A 23,490-nucleotide genomic window follows, 5' to 3' on the forward strand; every position below is an offset into this window, starting at 1 on the left:
TAGTTTATACCCCTGGCTGCTTGTCTGTCTGTCCATCAGTATGTCAGTCACACCTTCATCATAACATTTCACACAACTGAAAAGTTGACCAGTATACTCTGTATATGTGCTTAAAGGGAGATTGTCTGTTAGTTCTTTCTTTGTGTCCCTCAGTATGCGCTTAACTTATTTGTAGATTAAAGATTGAAAAGCTCCAGTCAGTAGGTGCAACAAAACTGGGGGGTGTTTTTCAAATTCTTTTATATTTGCAATTTAACAGAATACACTGTAAACTGCGTAATCTAATGATATGGTTTTTAAATTTACCCCATGGTAACATCATATGCATTACGCAATAGGATGTACAAAAAAAAGGTTTTCACAATTTTTACTGATGACTACAAATATCCAACAGTGTGGGATTTACTGTATTATTTAAACACATCCCATCACAGAAACTTTTGTTTTGTTCATGAGACTTACCTGTCAGATATATATATAGCTGTAATCTCCGAAGTCCGACAGAATTTCAAAATTTGCGGCACACGCAGTGGCCCAGGTGGTTAGTACATTCCGCCGCTGGGAGGCGGGCATCAGAACCATTCCCATTTTCTATTCAGATTTTTCTCTGTCGCCGACTGTCAACACCTGTTGTCAGTTCCCCGCCATTTGATTTCGGAAATTTGTTGTCACTTGAGTATTTTTTGGTTGTTTTTGGTATTCGACTTGATCTGTGACTTGGCATACGCTTTTCTGGACCGTTTTGATTTTGCCTTTGACTTTCTTTAATAAGATGTCTTCCCCAGCTATCGTGGTTGTAGCTTGGTGATTGTAAGGTGAGGCTATCGAGGCTTCGTAGATCCTCACCTTTGTATGAAAATGCAGGGTATGGAATGTTTATGGATAATCATCGTTGTAATGAATGTGAGGGATTATCTGAAGGGGAGTGAAGAAGTATGATCCTATATCACGAAAAATTAGAGCGTGATAGGTTGAGGAGGTCTTCCTCCAGAGTGCATCTGTAGACGGACAGTCAGGATTTCTCATGTTAGTAACCCCAGTTTCTAGTCCTAACCCTGTAGTCTTGCCTTCGGCCTGAGGTTGTTGCAGAAAGTAATACCTTGGCTCGTGATTAGAGTCAGTCGGGCGCTCTTGAAACCAAAGTGAATGCCTTTCAAAGCGCCAAAGTGTTGTTGTGTTAAGTGCCTAGTGTTGTGGAGGGGGTCAGATCGGCCCTATAATGCTTCTAGGCCTGGACCTCTGCCGAACTCCCAGGATCCAGGGAGGGGCATGTCGAAGCTGCAAGAAGGTTTAAGAGACTTCCTAACGCATCTGGCGTCCCTTCGCAGGTCCTGATGACACCACCCAGGCTGCCAGGGATCGCGCTTCCAACCAGGACGCCGCGCGCCGCCACAATCGCGGAAGCTCTTCCCCGCTTTCCAGCTATGGAGCTGCGCGCTTCCAGCCAGGATGCTCCTCGACGCCGCGACCACTTCACGCCTTTCTTACGTTGACCTACACCTGCAGTGCTTCGCGACGCTCAACTTCCGCCGAATTTCTGGACGTTCTTCAGGTTTTAGCCACGACTTCTAAGCACGAGATCCCGCCACGATATCGGGTGAGTCAGCCCTTCCTCCTCGCACTCTGGACCCGCCAGCTGAGGAAGAAGAACCCCTTCCGTCAGAGCCCTCGGACGAAGAGAAACACCCTTCATCTTCTGCTTCTACTGATTATCAGACTCTGACTTTTTTGCTTAAGGATCTGTTTCCTGATACCTTTCAGCTCGCCCGCCCTCCTCCTCACACAGTTGGCTTCGTCTCAAGTGAGAAGATCTCCTGGTTTTCTTAAGATGAAGAAGTCTTTTCTCACCAAGAGGGCATTCAAGAAAGTCCAGGATTGGATGACTGCCAGGAAAACCAAGGAAAAAACTTCTTTCGCTTTGCCTCCTTCACGTTTGTCTGGCAAAGCAGGCATTTGGTATGAGACAGGTGAGGATATTGGTTTGACAGTTCCTCGACTTCTCAAGGGGACTTTATGAAGTCTTGTTGACGCCTCTAGAAGGTCTCACTTGTCCTCTTCTAAGGTTTCTTGGACTTACTGAAATGGACCACCATCTTAAAGGACTCTCTTCAGGACTGTTGAGGTCTTAACTTCTTGGACTGGTGTCTGGGTTTTTTTTTTTTTTACACACGGCTACTAGTCCGAAGTTCCATTAGTCTGGGGAGCTGTCCAGTGTACTGCTGTGCATGGACAAGGCCGTCAGGGATGGCTCAGAAGAACTTGCTTCTCTCCAGTTTTGGCCGGCCCTTTTAAAAAGAGGGCATTGTTTTGTTCTTTCTCAGAAATCTGTTTCACTGACTCAGAAGGAGAACTCCAGTTCGCTCCTTTCTCAAGCCATCTCTTTCCCAGACCTTGGCAAAGATATCGCCAGCCTTCAAGAGAAGGCAACTCAAGACCTCCTTTCCAGTCCCCTCTAAGCGTCCCTTAGCACCTCTTCGTCCTCTTCTTTTCCACAGGCTAAGAAGAAGCAGCCCTTTCGTGGAGGAGCTTCCATGGGGAGCTTCTCGAGACCCGATGCCTCGGGAGGGAGAGGTTTCCTAAAGGCAAAGTCACCTCCAAGAGGTGGCAAGTGACTCCTTTCACCCTCCAGACACCAGTAGAGCCAGGCTTCTTCATTTTGCCCAAGCCTGGAGAGAGAGGAGACGCTGGTCCTCCAAGCAGAGAGAGGCTACTTAATTCCTTTTCTGGCTATTCTCCATTGTCGCCAACCCCCAGAGATCTGTCTCCCACAGCCATCCTGCCAAACAGAAAATTCAGTTGACCTTTCTCGATCAGATGCTCGAGAAGAGAGCAGTGGAGCAGGTCTTAGACACAAAATCCCCGGATTTACAACAGGCTGTTTCTAGTCCCGAAACATTCAGGAGGCTGGAGACCCGTCTTGGACGTCTGGGCAGGCTGAACGACTTTTGTCCTGAAGGGACAAGTTCAAAGATGGAGACGTCTCAGTCAATACTAGGGAGCCCTTCGCCCCGGGATTGATGGTAGCCGTTGGATCTCCAAGATGCTTACTTCACGCTCCTATTCATCCGTTTTCGATGAAGTATCTCCGGTTTGTCTTGAGGGGCAAGACTTACCGCAGTTCAGGGCTCTCTGCTTTGGACTCAGCACAACCCCGAGGGTGTTTACGCTTCTTATGAAGAACGTGAGCGATGTGGGTTGCACCGGTCGGGCGTCAGGATCTCTCTTTACCTAGACGGCTGGTTGATTCGTGCGTCGTCGAAACAAAGGTGTCTGAGGACCTTCAATTAACTCTGAACTCGTAAGTCCCTGGGACTTCTAGTCAATGTAGAAAGTCGCAGCTGATCCCCTCACAGTCCATTGTTTATCTGGGGATTCAGATGAATTCAGCTGGCTTTTCTAGCGCCCATCGCAAGAACGGCAGCTTCAATGCTGAAAAAGTCTCGGCCTCCTTGGGGAGGGAAACATGCCGGTAAGGGAATGGATGAGTCTGCTGGGGACCATTTCCTCGCTGGAGAAGTTTGTTTCTCTGGGAAGACTGCATCTCAGGCCTCTCTTCAGTTCTTTTCTGTTGAGAACTGGCAAAACAAGGGAAGACTTGGAAGAGGAATTGAGGATTCTTCCTTCCATAAAAAGAGTGCCTGAAGTGGTGGCTCGATCCTGCGAGAAGTTGGGAAAAGGGATCTCCCTGCTTCTGAGCCAGGCCTGACCTAGTGTTGTTTTCCGATCTGTCGTCATCAGCGGGTTGGGGGCAACACTGGGAAAAGAAGTGTCAGGAACCTGGAGAGGGAACAGGTGTCTTGGTACATCAACATCAAAGAGTTGGCGGCGATCTTTTAGCCCTCCAATTCTTCGAGGTCCAAGATTTCCAATCATGTTGTTCAGGTAAACTCGACAACACTCACGGCGTTAGCTTACCTCAAGAAACAGGGCGGAACACACTCGCTCCCTGTTCGGCCTTGCAAGAGAGATTCTTCTTTGGGCTCATGTCAGAACATTTCAATTCTCATGAGATTTGTTGCAGGGTTTGAAATGTTCGAGCAGACCTGCTCAGTCGGCGCCATCACCTTCGCCGACGGAATGGACCCCTTCATCAGGAGGTTTGCCAAGATCTCTGAAATCCTTTGGGGTCGCCCCTCTTGTGGATCTTCGCGACCTCAAGAACGGCGAGGCTCCCCACCATACTGCTCCCCTGTACTTGACCCGGGGCAGTGGCGAGATCTTCTCTGGGATTGACGGGATGGACGTATATGCCTTTCCCCGTTCAGTTCTGGGAGAAGTGATTCGCAAGTTCTCGGCCTCACAAAGCGGACAAGGATGACTCTCATCGCCTCTGCTTTGGCCTTCAACCACTGGTTCTCGGAGATTCTCTTCTGGCTGGTAGACGTTCCGAGGACCCTACCTATGAGAGCAGATCTGCTCAGACAACCCCACTGGGCGAGATGATCATCAAACCTCCCGCCTGAACCTGACTGCATTCAGACTATTGAGAAATTGGTCAGAGCGAGGGGTTTTAACCACAAGTGGCACGGGCCATTGCTAGAGCCAGAAGATCTTCCTCTATCAGAGTATATCAAGCGAAGTGGGCAACCAGGTTGGTGCAGAAAGAAGGGTTTTTCCTCTTCCTCGACCACTGTGAGTCAGATCGCTGATTTTCTCCTTTATTTAAGAGAAAAACTCAAATTAGCAGTTCCACTATCAAAGGTTATCGAGCATGCTTTCTGTTTTTCAGACACAGAGGACTGATTTTGTCTGACAATAAGGACCTCCCGCGATCTCTTGAGGTCTTTCGAGACGTCTAAGGTTCCTCGGCCAATTCTCCTACTTGGAATTTGGACGTTGTGCTCAAGTTTTTAATGTCCAGTCCTTTTGAGCGTCTCCAATCTGCATCTTTAGGATGTTACTAGAAAGACGGTCTTCCCCTCACTGCTCTGGCGACAGCGAAGAGAGTGAGCGAAGTTCAGGCTATTAGTCAGTCATGTGGGCCAAGGACACAATGCTGTCTGCTCTTAGTTTTCATACGTTCTGGCCAAGAGCAAAGGCCTTCTAACCCTTGGCCTAGACACTTTGAAATTAATGGTTTGGCAGATGTTATTGGACAGGAACCTGAGAGAGTTCTTTGTCCTGTTAGAGCTCTCGTATTACCTTAAAAGAACTCAGGACATCACGTGGTCCCTCGGATAATTTATGGTGTTCTGTGAGGCAACCAGTTAATCCCATGTCTAAGAATGCACTGGCATTCTTCATTAGGAATGTCATTAAGGAGGCACATTTGCTGTGTGACTCAACTTCAAGTTGTTGAGAGTTAACGACTCACGAGGTGAAAGCGGTCGCTACCTCCATGGCGTGCCAGAAAAATATGGCACTCAGTGACATTCTCAGTGCCACATTTTGGCGAAGCTTAATGGGGTGTTTGCCCCACACTATTTGCGAGATGTAAGGTAGCATACTGAAAATTGCTTTTCGCTGGGACCATACATTGCTGCTTCAACAACCTTGGGGACAGGGGTAGTCTGATTCTATCCTTTAATCTTGATTAGGAAGGGTTTTTAATTGTGTTTTTATGGTTGTTGGGTTGACTGATGGAGGCAGTCTTCCCAATCCTTTGCAACCAACGTATTGGTGTTGGTTGGGTGGTTGGTAATGCTCTTTGTCCTCATTGTATGGTCCATGATCTAGTCGCATTGTGGTCACGCCCCGTTGACAGATCATTTCTAGCAGTCGCCAGCTTTATAGGTCACTACCTCGCTGGGGTCTCTAGAAAAGCTAGAAGCAGACTAGGGTGACAGTGTACGCAGTCAGCTATGCTATCAGGTAAGGAACCAAAATCATTTTACCTATAATTTGTTTTTCTCTACAATTCTTGGCTGTCTCTACCCTCCTCAAAGGTGGTATTCAGCTATATATATATCTGACAGGTAAGTCTCATGAACAAAATGATATTTAATGATAAAATAAAGTTTGTTCATACTTTGCAATATATATATTCATATTGCCCTCCCTCCTCCTCAGGAGACAGCGGTGTTAGAAAATCTGAATAGAAAATGGGAATGGTTCCTGATGCCCGCCTCCCAGCGGCGAATGTGTACTAACCACCTGACGGCCACTGCGTGCCGCGAATTTTTGAAATTCTGTCGACTGGAGATTACAGCTATATATATATCTGCCAGGTAAGTATGAACAAACTTTATCATTAAAATATCATTTTCAGTTACTATAAGTGTTCTAGAAGCACTTCCAAATATTATCTTGAAAATTCTTTTGTCTAACATTAAAGTTTTAATAACACATTATGTAATGCAGGGACAGTGTTGAAATTGATCCCTGCTTACATAGGCATCAAAGGAAAGAAGATGCAAATATACAAGCCAGAGCTGTGACTTTTGTGACCAGATAGATCATAACTGTTCCAGTCAGTGATAATTTTACGATCTCTAAAGCCAGTCATCATTATAAATGACAACCTGTTCAAAATCATGAATATGATAACACATTAAAATGTTAAACCTAGTGGTGTGTTATGGTGTATGATCCCATATTCAAATTAGTCACTCTTTTGACCCATTCTGTTTGTTGAGTAGCCCACATAAACCAGTTCCAGAATGCAGAACAGCTTTTGCAGTTTGTGTAATTTTCAACTAAAATATCAGATTGTAGGAAACACATCCCTTTAAAAGAATTTTTCAGTTTATCCATTCATTGAATTTTCAAATTGTAATTTATAAAGTCAATATCTAGTCTATTTATTAAGAATAAACTCTCAAGTCTTATGGGAGTTAAGAGTGTAAATTTGATAACATAAGTAAACTATTTGGTGATGATGTAAGCATTACAAATGGTAGAAAAAAATAATGCATGTTTAATATATAAACATTGAAATACATACAGCATTATGTATGGGTTAATATAGTAACTGTATGTTGAAATTGGTTTAAGTGAAACTACATTTAAGTATTGTACTGGGGTGCCCACTGTTTTGAAATATTGTGTGACATGAAGTTTAATTGGTTTCAGGTAACTTAGGTGGCATCCTTCGAGCAATAACAGAAGGAGGGTTTGACATAACAGCTCTTCAGATGTTTCGTATGGACAAGATTCAGGCTGAAGAATTTTTAGAAGTTTATAAAGGAGTTGTAAATGAGTATCCAGTAAGTATTCTCTGAATTTTAAGTCAGATTATATTTTGTCTTGTTTAGTAAGGTTTTTCTGTGATAAAATATCTGCTGTCATTAAAGTAATAGTGAAAAAATTTCTGGTGAAAATTGAATGACAACTGGATCACACAGATCTGCCATATTCTTAGGTTGTAATTCCTAGAGTTTAGTAGGCGGTGCTATTTCACTGGTTAGAATCTATGTTTACCAGTTGCATTCCCCGTAGCCTGGCCTAAGGGGTGTTTGCACAGATGGTATAGTCTTTTATGTATCAAAGCATTAACTATTCTTTCTGGAATGGTGGTATTTTTGAGTGCTTCTTGATACTGTTACCCAGAATATATCTGTACAGAAAATCTTAGAATCGAAACAAAAAACTACTACCAAAAAGTTACCATTAAACAATAATGAAGGAATATACCTAAACGAATTGAAAGAAAAAGGTAAAAAGGCCAAAATTTGAGCAGGGGAGGAGAAAGTAACAGTAAGGAAATAACCATATACTTGATTTATATAGTTGTATACAAATCCTAAATAGTTTTTTACTGTATTTCACTTGCTCAGATTCGCAGGGCTAAAGATTTTAAGATTTCACTACATTTTTTTATCACTGTTGGGTAAAGAACGCCCTAGGAACTAAATTTGCTCCCTCTTTGAGGAGTATAGTGTACAGTGTACCTTGCACAGTATTGCCATTGACTGTACCAGAGGTTCCTCGCATCATTTTTCCAGCCTTAGTCATAGTTTTTCAGTCTTAATATTCATTTGCCTCCTTGGACCTCCTTCCACTAGCCGCCCAATGCCTTTCATTGTTTTGCCTTGGTTTTCACCTATCATTGAGAACAAACATTCCAGGCTGTTATGAGAGTCTAGACATTTAACTCTGTGCATAGTTTGATTGTTATTATTATTATTGTATTATTATTATTTTTTTATTATTATTATTATTATTATATTAATGTTAGTTTTATCAGGTCACTAAGTCACATTTCTGAATTTTCATGTGGTTGCTGAAAGGATTTGTTCTTGAATCTGGTAAAAACTGAAGTAAGGTACTATTGAAGGAGTTTTTCAGCTGATTACAAAGAAATTGAAGAGACCAAGCAAAGCCAAAAATAATTTAGCTGATGCCTATCGGGACCTGATAGGAGATCTATGAAAGTCTCAGTGAGCGTTGTGTTTTTTGTTGTGAATATTATTATAATACAGTTGGTTTGTATTATTCTGTAGTTTCGTATTTTCTTTTGTTGATAGTGTTTTTTGTTGTTGGTTTAGGATGTTGTCGTCTTTGTTTGTTGATTTGGTGACAAAGACGTTTTGGGATGAAAGAACGCACCCACTCGAAGATGTCGCGTCATTTTCCTTGGTTGAAAAAAGTTTGGTCAGAAGAGAGGGATTCAGCAAAAGGAGGAGCGCTGTTCTTAGTCCTGGCCACAAATCGTGATATATCATACATATATCTCAAGAAGTATTCCTTTTAAAAGTGTTTTATTTACAATTCAGCTAAGTATCAATTTGGTTATTTATATCTTGTGTTATTTTTTGTGGTATGCATACTGTCGAGGTGACATAATTTGTATTAATTGGTTGATAACTTGATAGTTTGCACTGGCAAAACTGTGAACAGTTGGCTGTTAATAAAGTTACTGGTGTTTATGATTACTGTCGATTGTTTTTGAATATTTTAATGAAGTAGCGTAGAGAAAGAGTCCATTGTCTCTTAATAACGAGCCTGGGGCGTGAAATAGAAATTTGATATAGTTTAACATCAATTATTTCACGCTTATTGAAATGTTTGTTTAGTTATTTATTTGGCTCTTATAAGTAACTAAATTTGGTGCCGTGACCAGGATTTGATATGGTTCCTAATTAAACGGAATTGTCGCTGCACTAAGCGAGCCAACGTGAGACTGATCGTTAAGCGTTTTTGTTTTGTTTCTGGAATTAGTCAACAACGGTAGTTGAGTCGGCAGAAAAATTACCTACGTCATCTGTAAAATGGTATTCATCCATTTGCTTGGTAAACTGAATTGTGTTTATGATATTTTCCTATGGTGTGTCTTCGTTTATTGTATTGTGAAGTTTATTTGATTTCGTGCCGGCGTTAAGGAATATTCTTATGTTGATTGAAATTTGATGAGTTGCACTGGTAACCATTATCGTTAACGTTCGGACGGCATCACCTTGTTTGTTGAACGAGGACCTATGGGAAATTGATCGATTTTGTATTGTTTGATAATGAATTCAATGCATTGAATAATAAAGCGGTAGTTCATTTCTTCGCCCTCGCTTGGCTTCATATCTCCTTTGCTTTCGTTATTTACTGGATTTCTTAGCAACTATGGCAATGTCAAGAACACATAAAGTGGTAGTGATAGGACACTCACAGGTGGGATATATGAAAGATTACTTCGAAGAATAAATGACTTGGAGCAAACTAAATCTAATGTTCCATTGAGTTTATAGTACACTTTAATCCCGGTGCCGCTTTTTGACGATATATCATTGGATGATATTGCAGATTATGACCCTGAAGTAGTAGTGTTATTTATCGGAAGTAATGATATAGATAATGAAGATCCTTGTTCGATAAATGACATCAGGAATAATATTACGGGTCTCATAGATGATTTTAATGAACTTGACACAGTTCAAATGTCATACATAGTCACAATAGAACCATTTAACATCGACAAGATATTTGGACTGATGAATACCGTAAAGGGTAGGAATAAATTGAACAAAGTTAAGGCAAAACTAACTATGACATAATAGGCAATGGCCTCACAGAAGCTGATTTGGCCAACGCACGGAGTCCATTTGAATTATGAAGCCAGTAAAGAGTTAGCAAAGAAAATCTACAGGAGAATTAGAGATGATGCTGTACCACAAGGATGGTGGTAGCATAAAACAAAGAAAGGATCGGCACTGGTCGACCTATCCAAAGTAATATCGTTTATGGGGTCAAGTGGGTGGGGATTTGAAACTTCTCATAATAAAATTCAATTATTTGAAATTTCTTCTTGATATATTTATGATTGGCGATAATTGTTGTAGGGAATAAATTTTGAACTTGAATTTGGTGTTTGGGTAAATTTGAAATTTTGTGAATTTTGTGAATTTTATTGGTCTTGATTGTTTGATAATTCTTGAGCAAGATGTCTGAGTTGGAAACTTTAGTGAAGAAGCGTGGAGGTCACAAATCTGTGATCTCTAATTGGTTAAAAAGATGGAAGCTATCATTGCTGATGGTGACGCCAATACAATTTACTCCTGGGAGACCTTATAAGTAAACAATGGAAAATTGTACAAGAGTTGGATGAAAAATATTAGCTTTGACTAATGAAGATGGTCAAGTGGATGAAATGATAAAACAATCCGACTATGAAATGAATATTGGTGTTCACACTCTACGAGAATGAGTACCGCTGTTACTAACATACAAGGTAGAAATCCATCTCAACCAACGTTGCCTGTTACAACCGGTATAAGACTGCCAAAATTAGATCTTCCACATTATAAAGGGATGTGTTGGAATGAGTACATTCTGGGAATTGTTCAATGTGTCAGTACATCAGCGTTCTGATCTAGAACCAATTCAAAGCCGTACAAGGAGTATACTTGAAGGTGAAGCTCTGAGCATTGATATCAGGTTTCAAGCTCGAGAGTGATAAGTATCATCAGGCTGTAAAACTACTTCAGTCACGTATGGCAAAAAAGGACGCAGATTAAACTCTGTCTAGTGAAGAGACTTTTTGAAACAGAGTCTCCTAATGCCGATGCTGAATCGCTCCAAAACTTCAGAGCTAACTTTGAGTGCTCTATTAGATCGCTTGAAAGTGAAAATTTAGATCTAAACGAGCTTTACACAATTCTTCTCTACACCAAGCTGCCTAGAAATATCAGTGAGGTGGTAAAACGCAGAAGTGCGGGAGACGACTGGTTGAAGTTCGACACTTTAAGAAGTAATTTAGAAGAAGAAATTCATAATTTGAAAGTTTTAATCCAATGGAAACACGTGAACCTGGAACATTGTCTTCTGTATCTACTTTTTACCATCAATCAAGCTCAGTCGGTGAGGCCAAAGACAAAAGAACTTGAAGATAAATGTGAATAAGTCAGGTTCAAACCAACGCCCAGGGAATGTGCTTATGTGAAGGCGAGCATTGGTGGACGCAGTGCAAGACCTATGCTAACAGAGAAAAGAAGTTGAATCGTCTCGGGTCTTTAAGGACAGTGTTATAAAAGCGCGTCAAGCAAACATTTCAGTGTGGATTGTGAGAGGCGAAGCTGTGGTAACGGGTTGTAAACTGAAACATCATCGTGTTCTTTGTGATAAAATTCAAACCAGTGGACCAAATAAAACCAACACTAAAAGTGGAGTACAGGTAGGAACACTTTCAAAGGAACAAGGCCAAAACACCAGTAAAAGATCTATACTCCCAACAGCCACAATCGCGTTGAAGGGTAAAAGAAGACAAATAGTGCGCTTTCGAGGCCTATTGATACCAAAGGAAAGATCCTTTATCAAAGGTCAGCACCTTACAGAACTACAATAAATCTAAAGGCATTGAAAGATAGCCTTAGGGGGTTATTTAACAAGCAAAACCTGTAGATGAATACGAAACAGTAAGTGTGTCTGTACCTCATAAAGGTAGATTGATCATAATGGATTGTATTTGTGGATGAGTTGCCAGAATATACAAAAAGGTTTAATGTCAAAGGGAATTTGAGAACTTTGTAAAATTAAGATCAATTTAATATATGATTTGATACTTACCAGTTGGAGTCAGGCACCTATTGAGTTACTGATAGGTGTAGACAATGTATGTATACTACATCCAGGATTCAGAAAGTTCAGCTAACTAGTGTTGTTACCAACTATTTGGCTATGGGTAACAGGATCATGTAGTGCTCCCCCTGTGAAGGAAACTCATGTAACAATTTTAAAGCTAGCAGTGAATGAAGAAGTTATTGGGGCTACTAATGAATATGAACCTAATGTGAAAAATGATTTGGATACCTTATGGAATTTTGGATAAAATGGGTATTGATTGCAGCGAACTGAAGGAACAAGATCAGAAAGTTCTGAAGGATTTTGAAAGTACAATAACCTTTTTCTGAGACTGATAAACAATATGTTGTGGCCTTGCCATGGAAGACTAATAAATTAAGGCTTCCATCCATTATGGTATAGCACTGAGCTTGGGTAAAACAACAATGTGTTAAGTTTCAGAAAAATAATGAATACCTGGACCACTATCAAAAATCCTGAAAGATCAGGAAGATAGGGGTTTATAGAAAGCGGTAGAAGAAAATAACACGGTTGTGAATTGTCATTACTTGACACATCATGGCGCATTTAAGGACAGTGTCACAACCCCAATAAGAATAGTATTTGACTGTTCCTTAAGACAAGGTAAGACAGGATTGAGCTTTAACGACTGTTTGTGGACTGACCACACATAACCACAGATTTACTCAAAGTCCTACTGCAATTCAGAACGGACACCTTTGCTTGCATCAGTGACATCGAGAAGGCGTTTCTCATGGTACAACTGCGAGAAGAAGACCGAAATTACACAAGGTTTCTATGGTTAGAGAATCCAACAGACCCAAATAGTAAATTAATAACATTCAGATTCAGAGTTGTATTGTTTGGTGCCACTTGTTCGCCTTTTCTTAAACGCCACCATCAAATCACATTTAGCTTATACAAGGAGTGGCACTGGTCACCCTGAAATGGCAAATATAAAGTGTGGCACTGGTCACTTTGATTTGATAGATACCATGGGCGAGAGGCTTATATGTGGATAACCTGCAATTCACCTCTGACAGTGAAGATGAACTAGTCGACTATTCTTCTTCAACGCAACAAGATCTTTGCTCAGGCACATCTATACCGAAAGAGTGGATTGTTAGTTAGTGACTCACTAACCACTGTGGCAAGGTTCCACCAGACATGCCTGAAAAAAAAATAACACACAAAGTGTTGGGTTTGAAATGGAACATACAGGAAGATATACTAACCAGAATCTCTGAACATCTTAAGTCCGGGTCGGACTAAACGCTAAATATTAGTGTGAAGTATAACGCGATAATCTATGACCCATTAGGAATGCTTTTATCCCAGTCACGATAAGAGCAAGGATATTCCTACAGAGGAAACAACAACTAAATTGGGATGAACAACTTGACTGCCTTTGGAAGAACAATGGAAAGTTTTATCCAAAGATCTGGATGACAGTCTAACAATTTCTTTTCCTAGAAACACTAGTCTGGGGAAAGCAGACTTCACATATTCTGTGATGCTAGCAAAACATCGACGGGTTATGTGGCATACAGGGACAAAATGGCAGATCCCTCATATAATAATAGCAAAAGGTAGAGAAGTGCCATGAAGGAATTAACCATTCCAAAATTGAATTGATGGCATTATTGTTGGGTTCGAGGCTGTGTAAGTTTATAATCGAATCCTTAGGAAAATGAATTTAAAAGGATAATTGTCTGGTCAGACAGCAAAGTCGCCTCTAGGTTGGCTAGTGCGTCAAAGAATACTTTGCCTGTGTTCAAAAATAGGAGTGAGGAAATAAACCTCTAATCCTGGAGCAATCTTATCCTATGTACTCTTCTAGTGAAAAACCCAGTGATTGGATAACACGGGAAAGAGGGCTGAAGAGATCACCAAATAACTTCTTTTTGTGGGACCTCCTGGTTAAAAACTCACACCTGGCCAATTGATAGGACATGGGTGGCAGATGCACAAACGCAGGTTGAAAGTGTTCTGGTCCATACTATAGGGGCAATGAAGAAACTCACCTGCTGGAATTGGGAAAGGTTCAGCAGGGTAGGTAAATTTTTATAGAACTGTCGCATGGATAATGCGTTTTTAACAAATTAAAATTAATTAATAATAGAAATTAGGAATTTATCCTTGAGGAGCTTACAGAAAGTTAAATCCAAGACGAGATTGTCCTCTACAAAAGGAATATTTCTCTGAAGAATATGAAAGTTTAAGAAGGGGGATAAAACCCAAAAAGTCAACTCTCATAAAGCAGTTAAACTCTATTTGGACAGAGATATAATAAATGAGAGGTAGGCTGGAACATGCACAGCTAACAGAGGAAGCAAGTTTCCAGTTTTACTGCCAAAAGGTTGTTTTTTACAAACTAATAATAAGGGAACATCATGATATGCAAGCTCATATGGGAGTGAACGCAACTGTGGCTAGCGTGAGACAAGAATTTTGATCCCAGCTTAGACAGTTGACCAAGAGCGCATCCATCATTGTGTCGCTTATAAAGGACACAGGGCAAACCCTATAGAGTGAAATGTTGTTCCACCCTTACCAGAATTTAGGTGCAATTGAAAACAACGTTTACCATCATAAAGTGTGATTACACCGAGCATTGTGACCTAGAAAGGGAAAATCAAAACCAGAAAAAAGGTATATGTTATCTTATTTACATGCCCAGAGATAGAGGCATCCATGTGGAGCTAGTGAAAATCAGTCCTGCGACTGCCTCATGGCCTTTAGGAACTTTTGCAGCCAAGAGGATTCCTTCATTAAGGTTGAGTGATAATGCCACCACGTTTGTTGCGGCCTCGAATATCTTAAGGTGATGGCAGAAACATCCTAGTACAAGAACATCTGAATAAAGTGGAGTGTCAATGGAAGTTCATCCCGGCAAGAGCACCATGGTTCGGAGCCATCTGGGAGAGATTGATTGGGCTTTAAAGGCATGCCTGAAAAAGGTGGTGGGTCGAGCCTGCTCAGGTATGATGAATTATCTGCTTAATGATAGAGTCGAATCCATTATCAATGATAGACCATTGAGTTATACCAGGGGACTTGGATCAATTGGAAATCTTGGACCCCAACCATTTGATCCTAGGAAGGAAACTGAGATCCTTCCCTAGAGAAGCAGTGAATTGGGAGGAAGTTCAAAGACCCTCTGTATAATGACAACAGGGTACAGGAAAGATTTTTATACATCACCAAGTTATGTGATGATCTGTGAAAGATGGGAGAGGGAGTATCTGACTTTCCGTGAATCTCATCAGTATTATGGAAACAAAACATAGTTCCTGGCCTAAAGTGGGTGATGGTACTTATCCATGACGAAGGGGCCAAGGAATAGGAAAATGGGTCAGGTTATTCAGCTGCATGTGGACCGATAATATATTACGAGTGGTTACACTGACCACACATGGTCAAATCATGCGACCTGTCGTCAAGTTGTACCTCTTTGAACTGTGGCAGGAGTTGGAAGACACTGCTCCTGCTGAAATGGAACCAAAAAGGCACCCGTCCACTAGGAAAAACCGCTCAAAAGGCTGCTGAGGTCAGAAAGGCCCCCTATTGATGCAGGGGACTACTGTAAATATCTTTTGCTTGTTGGGAGTGTATCGGACTGATAGGAGATCTATGAAAGTCTCAGTGAGCGGTTGTGTTTTTGTTGTGAATATTATTATAATACAGTTGGTTTGTATTATTCTGTAGTTTGTATTTTCTTTGTTGATAGTGTTTTTGTTGTTGGTTTAGGGGATGTTGTCGCTTGTTTTGTTGATTTGGTGACAAAAAGACGTTTTGGGGATGAAAGAACACCACTGGGGCGAGCGCCATTTTCTTGCTGAAAAAAGCCGGGTCAGAAGAGAGGGATTCAGCAAAGGAGAGCGCTGCTTCTTTAGTCCTGGTCACAAATCGTGATATATCACATATCTCAAGAAGTATTCCTTTAAAAAGTGTTTTTTATTACAACCAGCTAAGTATCAATTGGTTGTTATATTGTGTTATTTTGTATGATGCATACATCGAGGCATAATTTGTATTAATTGGTTGATAACTTGATAGTTTGCACTGGCAAAACTGTGAACAGTTGGCTGTTAATAAAGTTATGTGTTTCCTTAAGTGATTACTGCCATTGTTTTTGAATATTTTAATGAAGTAGCTGTAGAGAAAGAGTCCATTTGTCTCTTAATAACGAAACGGGGGAAAGAAATTTGATATAGTTTAACATCAATTATTTCACGCTTATTGAAATGTTTGTTTGTTATTTATTTGGCTCTTATATAGTAACTAAAATGCCAAAGGGATGCTGCAGAGAACCTTTTGTACTATTTACATATGAGTGGTCCTTTGTGGCACATGAGTCATAGTGTTAGTAGTAGTGGTACTCCCTTTGGGATAATTTTTAGCATTGTCAGTGATTCATATCTTTATTTGGAATTTTTCCTCAGGTGGCTTGTTACCAGTTTACACAATTTTTTCTTACTCTATTTGGATATATGCTTTGACAGGGGATGGTCCAACAGTTAATATCAGGTCCCTCAGTTGCTCTAGAAATACAGAGCATTCATGGGGCTGAGACACCTGTGAAGTTCAGGGAATTTGTAGGACCAGCAGACCCGGTAAGATGCTGTTGTTTGTTTGCTCAGTACATGTTACCATACAAGTTTGATGTTAGGATTTTAGCTGTTTTTATGAGATGGCCAGTAGGAAAGGCAACTCAGAGTTCATACCTAAGCTAACCCTGAAAAAAAACATGGGAGAAAGAAATGGGGTCACTAAACCATAAAAGAAGGGAGGGACTCCTTCTTGAACAAAAGTTGGTTATAAGACTTGGGGAAAGTTAACTTTATTTTTTTTTTTATCCTCTTAGAAATCAGAATTTCCAGGGTTCCAAAAAGGAAAAGATATCAGATAATTATGTCGTCTGTTATAAAATTAAAATAACTTTATTTTTATTTATCCAGTGAAAACACTAGGTGTATTCCCTGTCACTTGTATCTTAAACTTACAGGATGTGGCAAGAGAACTGAGGCCAAATAGCTTAAGAGCTCGATTTGGTGAGGATAAGATAAAGAATGCATTACATTGCTCAGATCTTCCAGATGATGGTTCTCTTGAGGTGAGGCTATTGATACTTTGTTAATTTATTAAAGTCTTTAGTTGCAGTTCTCATATTTCTACATGCAGGTGTTGTACCTCTTGTTTTGTTTTTGATCCTTATATTTTTACCAGGAAAACAAAATTTTTGGTCAGTTCCCATGACAGTTAAGAATTTTCCCCTTTTGTGTATTTAAACTACTGTTTATTAATAATAAATACATCTTCATGATCTTTGTGAAAAATAGCATTACATACTGTACTAAGATTACATGTTCAGGATAATTCCTTATACTGTAAAAGGATTCTGACAGCCATTATATACGATATATTTCTGTGTATAAGACAACCTTTAAATCTTAAAATTCACCCTAGAAATTGGGGTCATCTTATACTGCCATTAAGAAAATCAAACCTTGAATTATAAGTGAGGTTTATCAGTAGGCTAGCCTCGGCCTCGGTGCAATAACCACCGACTTACATGAAAAGATTGACATTATGAAATAAAACCATTTTTACTTTATATATTATTGGCAATTATGAAATAAAACCATTTTTACTTTATATATTATTGGCATAACTTCATAATAAATAGCCTGTTTGAGGAATAATTCCATATCAATAAAATTAACTTTTATCTATGCGAGCCCAGCTGAGAAAATGTAAACATCGAGTTATGGTTGCACTCACAGCAACCTTTATCTTTTGGTAACCTTTCAGAAATTTTAATGGTAGTGCAATTATGTTAATAATAAGATTTAGGATAACATAATGTTCATTTTTCATAAAAAATCCATGATCATTTTATAACTGTTTAGAACAATTCAATCATACAAATAATAATTATGTACAATAATTATTGTTCGTTATCATGTTGTTAGGGGTTGTTTGTAATTGGCGATGAAATGTAAACAAAACAATGGTTTCCCTTTTAAGCAACGTACGTAGGAAAAACATGATATAGAATCGGCTTTGTTATTTCATTATTTTGAATTTCTAAGGATACAGAAACTAAAACATCATTTGTAATAACATCATCTTTACATAACCAATGGTATTTCATAAAGTACTTGTTGTTATACTATGGATATGAGATAAATTCATGAAAATTTGCCATAATCTTTAACCTCGTCTTATCTAAAGGTCGTCTTATACACAGAAATATATATGGTAATATTTTTGAATGTCAAAGAAGATTATCAGTGGTAATTGCTTTCATCCCAGAAAGTAGAAGATATTTGTGATATAGTTTCTCAGTACTAGCCCAATAGATATTACTATTTATCTTTCTTAGAAATTGATATGTGCCAAAAGTTTCTTATCGTCATTTGTTGATTTTTTTTATGTATTACCTGTGGCCATGGTTCTGCAGATTATATGAAGGTGGGATAAATGTTGAAATATGTTTTATCCCTGCACGAGCAGAAATTAAAGTAAGTGAGGTTGGTGACAAATTAGCCAAGCTGCAATTTGTTACTTTGTTTAAAACCCATCATCTTTAGTAAATGGCAGGATTTTGGAATAATGAATCTGGCAGTAAACAAATAAAAAATTTTAAACCAACTGCAGGTTGTGGGTGCTCTTCCTTTCAAAAAATAACATTTCATTGAAGTCATATCTCATATTCAGATAGGTCACACTCATCTCACCTATATGTCTTTGATGAATAACTCATATGACCCAATCCCTGAATGCAGAGAATACTAATGTACTCACACTCAAGCATATCTGTAATGTTTGTTTAATTTTCAACTAACAATGTACATGTATCCAGTATTGGAAACAAATCTTTGAAAAGAGTGTACATGCTTGATGGAAGGATGCCGGTGGAAGAATGCTATGACAGATATATTGTGGTGAGTAGTTATTATTGCCACTAATATTGTATGATGACTAGTCCACCAGTCTGTTATAATAACCTGTATACCTTGTATCTTCACTGATTCATGTTTGTAATTCTTAGTAGATGACTGCCAGAGCATGAGTCAGAACATAAGAGGAAATAAAGGCATCCCAACAGAATATCTTTATATGGCCCTAGAAAACCTAATATATCAGTTAAATATGGCAAAAGGAACTTTATAATTTGCATAGAGAATAATAATAATAATAATAATAATAATAATAATAATAATAATAATAATAATAATAATAATAATAATAATAATAATAATAATAATAATAATAATAATAATAATAATAATAATAATAATAATCTCCTTAGCATAAAATTATAGTCTGGAGGGATTCTCACTTTTCATTAGCATTCTTTTGTAAGAATATTATAAAAAATATTCTCAATTTACAAAGCTAATATGTGTACTTGAATGTACCAAACAATGGAGGATGTAAAACAAATGGTTCCCTATGTGTCTTTAATGTTTATTTTGAGTGACCAGTGAATACTTTTAAATGTAGCTCTTTTGATTGTTTTATTATTTTGATATTTTCTTTAAAAACAGTTTTTAATTTACTAGATGTTTCATACATTTTTCTAAAAACTAGTTTACTAGATGTTTCATACATTTTTCTAAAAACTAGTTTAGAACTGCAGGTTTGTAGGTCCAGTATAAATATTTCTAAATTGCATTATGAATGTATCTTATCAGGAGAGTTACAGATACTTGGATAGACTGTGCTCTATTTAAACATTTTGGTGAAACATCTTCCATTTTACAGGTTGAATATTTCTTCAAAATTCTTCAATGAAAGTTGCTTGCTTGGCATGAAGTTCAAAACTTACTGCTGTACAGTATTGTTTACATACTCATCCCACCTCAAATTCCCCGAGAGACAATTTCATTGTATGCGAAGTTTAGTCTTTTGTAAAGTGTACTGCTCTTGATCCAAAGGTAATGTATGTAATTTAGTTCTCTTTATTTAAGATTTCACTGTATATAGACTTAATAATTTGCACAGACTCCGTAATTTATTGGTTATTGATCTCTTAGAACTTTTGTTATTCTTGTGTATCAATTTAGTCTTAAAATGTACACTGTTGTTTCTATAGGTAATGTAAAGTGCAGTATTAGTCCTTTATTCTGGCATTAATGGGACCAATTAGGTGTCAGTGCTGTACCGACTGGTGGCCACTAAAAAATGTTCTTTAAAAATGTATAAAATATATTTGTTCCTACACAAAAACAAACCCTCTCAGTCTTTACATATGGGGATTAACTTTCAGTGAGCTGGAAGTCCGGCCGTTAAACTTTTGCAAGGTTGGTTATGGTAACAGTTACTGATGGTAGGGGCAGAAGCACCACCCACCCAGTCGGTATACATTCAGTTATGCTCAGTTTTGCTTTTGGGCGCAGTCTCGACGAGACGTGTGTCCCTTCTCTGTCCTGCCTTTCGGGTTTCTCTTCTGTGTTTGAATTTATAATATACAGTTTATATTTTTTGTTTATACTTTGTGTATATTGATATATTGAAACATTCCAACATGTTTTTCTATGTCTCTATAATGATATATTCACTTATTCTTGCTATGAAGTGTGCATAAGTTTTGGGAGACTTTCTCCTTATATATCATTTTACTTATTTTTTTGCCTTGCCTTTTCGTAATTATGCAACCCAACTCCTGTCTCCTTGGTGTTTGTTTTGTGTATTCTGTTTTCATGAACAAACAGTGTAATTTATTTTTGACTACACAAAATCTTGGAATGTTTTAATGTGTTATTCGTTCATATGTTGTGTAGATTGATAGGATAGAGACAAGACGGGTTTTTCGTGTTTCCAGGCGAGGGTTTCATATTCAGTTCATACGAAGATGCTTCTTACCTAAACCTAGCAAGTTTTTCCCCTCTCCCTCAACACAGAGGTTGATGTTGCAAGATCAATGACAGTGCGTTTGGTCCCGACCTGCTCTCCAGGACCAGTGGGAGTTCCAGTCTACAGTTCTAGTCTTATTTCTTGCCCTGTCTCTTTGGGGGGTTGGTGTGTGAGTCGAAGGCTTGCTCCCTTCCCCTCTCGGAATGTCGTTCTCAGCTTCTTGAGCAGTTGAGGTTTGTTGCCAAGAGGAGGTATCAGAGCAGGAAGAAGGCGCCATCTTAGAAGGGATTTTCTCTTCCTTCGATGGCCGCTTCTCAGTCTCTGTCTGGTTCCTTTTGTGCATTCTTCCTCCAGTTGCTTCTTCTTCCTTGGAAGATTTTATCCCTTCCCATTGTTCCATAGCTTCGACATTGGAAGTTTTGGGAGAGGGGTCAGGGGATATTCTCTCTCTGGGCCTTTCTGGGTGGGGAGGTTTCCTCCCCCCTGTGAGGGAAGAGGCGGCGTCATCTTGTTCTTTTTCAGGATTGAAGGCTCAGAAGACATCTGAACTTTATAGGCCTGCCAGGAGTATCAACCTTTGGTGGCCTATTACCCCGTTATCTGTCCTCTTGCTTGACCATGTCGTCCGCCCTCCGGCAGATGCCAGCCCGGCTGCTCTCCCCCTAGCCTTGCTGTATCAGTGTTGCCACTTCAGTTTTTGGTGTACCCTGACCAGCATTTTGAGTCGGCGGCTGCAGAGGCTAACCCATTCTCCTCTTCGTAGTTCTACGGTTCGGGATCTGTCAGTAGCTTATCTCTCTCTCAAATTTGGAACCCCTTTGGTGATCTCACTTCTACCCCCTCTCTGTCAGCAGCATATCCTTCTCAGAGCATTGGAACTCCTTCGGCGGTAGTGGCTTTTCTCCTGCTCCATCGGCAGCATTTCCCTCGTAGAGCTTTTGAGCCCCTTCTGGAATGGTGACTTTTAGCGCTTTGTCTTTTGATGCTCTTATGAAAGCAGTAGTTGAAGGAGTCAACATCATTTTTTAACATATGGGCCCTTGGTCTTTGCATATGGGATTATCTTTCCCGAATGTGAAGACCTTGGGTTTGTGTATTAGGGAAAAATTGAAATTACTTTTAAATTTGTCTTATTTCTCTCCAAGAAGAGATCAGCTCAGAGAATCTGCTGCAGTGTCATCTTCCCCGATCCCCCTGTTTGTGTTTGTAGGAAGGATCCCATCTCAGCTGCTGTGACAGTTCGCGATAAAACGGCTCTCCCTCCTCCCGAACCAAGAACCTTTACTGCAGCGACTGATGGCTATGAGATGATGTCTTCTGCTGCGGAAAGATCTGCTCCTGCTCTTTCCGCAGAGTCTCTTGCTTTGGAAGTTCAGCCGTTTTCTTCTGGTTCACGCTATCCTACAACGGACTTGAGAGATTCTGCACGGCTGCGGACATGTTTCCAGCCTAGGCTGCTGTCGCCTTATCTCTCACACATCTGTGGCATTAGTCTCCATCATTCCTGAACTCCTCCCTGTTCACACTTGCCCAAGAGCCCCTCTGATCGTCATTCCAGCTCCCACAACCATGTCCTGTTGAACTTCCGAGTCCGTGAAGACGCGCGTACATGCGAATTACTTCAGTTGCCCACAGCTGTGTCCTGTCGAACTTCCAAGTCCGTGAAGACATGCACGTATGTGCGATTACTTCAATCCAGTTGGCCGTTCAGCCTCGCTCCTCAGCGTCTCATCTCTTGCGTTCTTGTTCTCCTAGGAGAGATCGGGTTTGCACGGCTGTGGACGTGATAGTGTGGATGTATGGCTGTATGATGACATCACGGCCGTCGCAAGGGGGTGTGAGGAAGTTGTCTCAGGAAGGCATGTGCGGGAATGAAACAACGACCTTGCTCACATGAAGGTTTAGGAAGAGAATGGGATGGCCTATGGCCATGCCACGTTGAAGAATTGATGCCCGTCTGATCACCGCTTCGTTCAATTCTGTCAAGCAAAGAGCATTTGTAGATCTTTGTTCATAAGCAGAACAAGCCTGGGTCTTCACATTAGGATATCGGATGTCATTCTGACTGCAGACGTCGCTTTCCTGCAGATGGACGTAAACGCCCTTCCGTCCCTGTGGCCATGGACTCAGCTCTCCTGCAGACGGACGTTAACTTCGTGATGTCCGTGGCCATTGCTCCTCTGCTGATGGACGCGGAAAGTCTTTCGTCCACATCCGTTGTTCACCTGCCGACTGACGCGTTCCAGGTGTGTCAGGAACAGGCCTTCCCGACAGTTCTTTGTCTCCAGTTTGTCCAGTGCAAGTTCGAAGAAAAGGCGATAATGCTCCAGTCAAGAAATCCTAAGTAGAGGATCCTTCCTTGGTGTTCCCTTCTGGTCCTACGTACACTGAAAATCCAGACCTTCTTCCTTCGAGCACCCAGTGATGGCCCTAGTCTTCTCAGTGTTCTCATTCACACTCTCCCAAGAGGTTCTGAGATCGTGATTCTTATTTGTACGGATGTTTGGATAGGTGTTTCCGTAATGACAAGATTCTTCGCCTTGCCTTCATTCAGTTTCGCATTCTCTTAAGAGAAACTGCGATTACCACTTGTTTTTGTCTCACGAAGACCGTAGATGAGACGACCGTGGACGTGATTCCCGCGGCTGCGGACGTGATTCCCAAGGCTGCGGGAGTGAT

At 40.2% G+C, this 23,490-nt stretch overlaps 1 protein-coding gene across 6 annotated transcripts in view; it reads left to right on the forward strand.

The window, feature by feature from the left end:
- Positions 1-23,490, forward strand: part of nmdyn-D7 (nucleoside diphosphate kinase homolog 7) — a 63,792-nt gene that overhangs the window by 29,568 nt on the left and 10,734 nt on the right. For 3 of the 6 annotated variants that reach the window (XR_010852461.1, XR_010852462.1, XR_010852460.1), the window contains 4 exons: positions 7,012-7,145; positions 16,452-16,562; positions 16,955-17,062; positions 19,720-19,892. Coding sequence is in view for 3 of the 6 variants with exons in the window: in XM_067101274.1 (XP_066957375.1) it covers positions 7,012-7,145; positions 16,452-16,562; positions 16,955-17,062; positions 19,720-19,749 (383 nt within the window). In the remaining 3 variants the exon portion in view is untranslated. Of the gene's footprint in view, positions 1-7,011; positions 7,146-16,451; positions 16,563-16,954; positions 17,063-19,719; positions 20,811-23,490 lie in introns of those variants that run through there. The other 3 variants (XM_067101274.1, XM_067101272.1, XM_067101273.1) reach the window with 1 other exon arrangement.

This window comes from Macrobrachium rosenbergii, chromosome 56 (genome assembly GCF_040412425.1).
Source record: "Macrobrachium rosenbergii isolate ZJJX-2024 chromosome 56, ASM4041242v1, whole genome shotgun sequence".
Classification (NCBI taxonomy): domain Eukaryota; kingdom Metazoa; phylum Arthropoda; class Malacostraca; order Decapoda; family Palaemonidae; genus Macrobrachium; species Macrobrachium rosenbergii.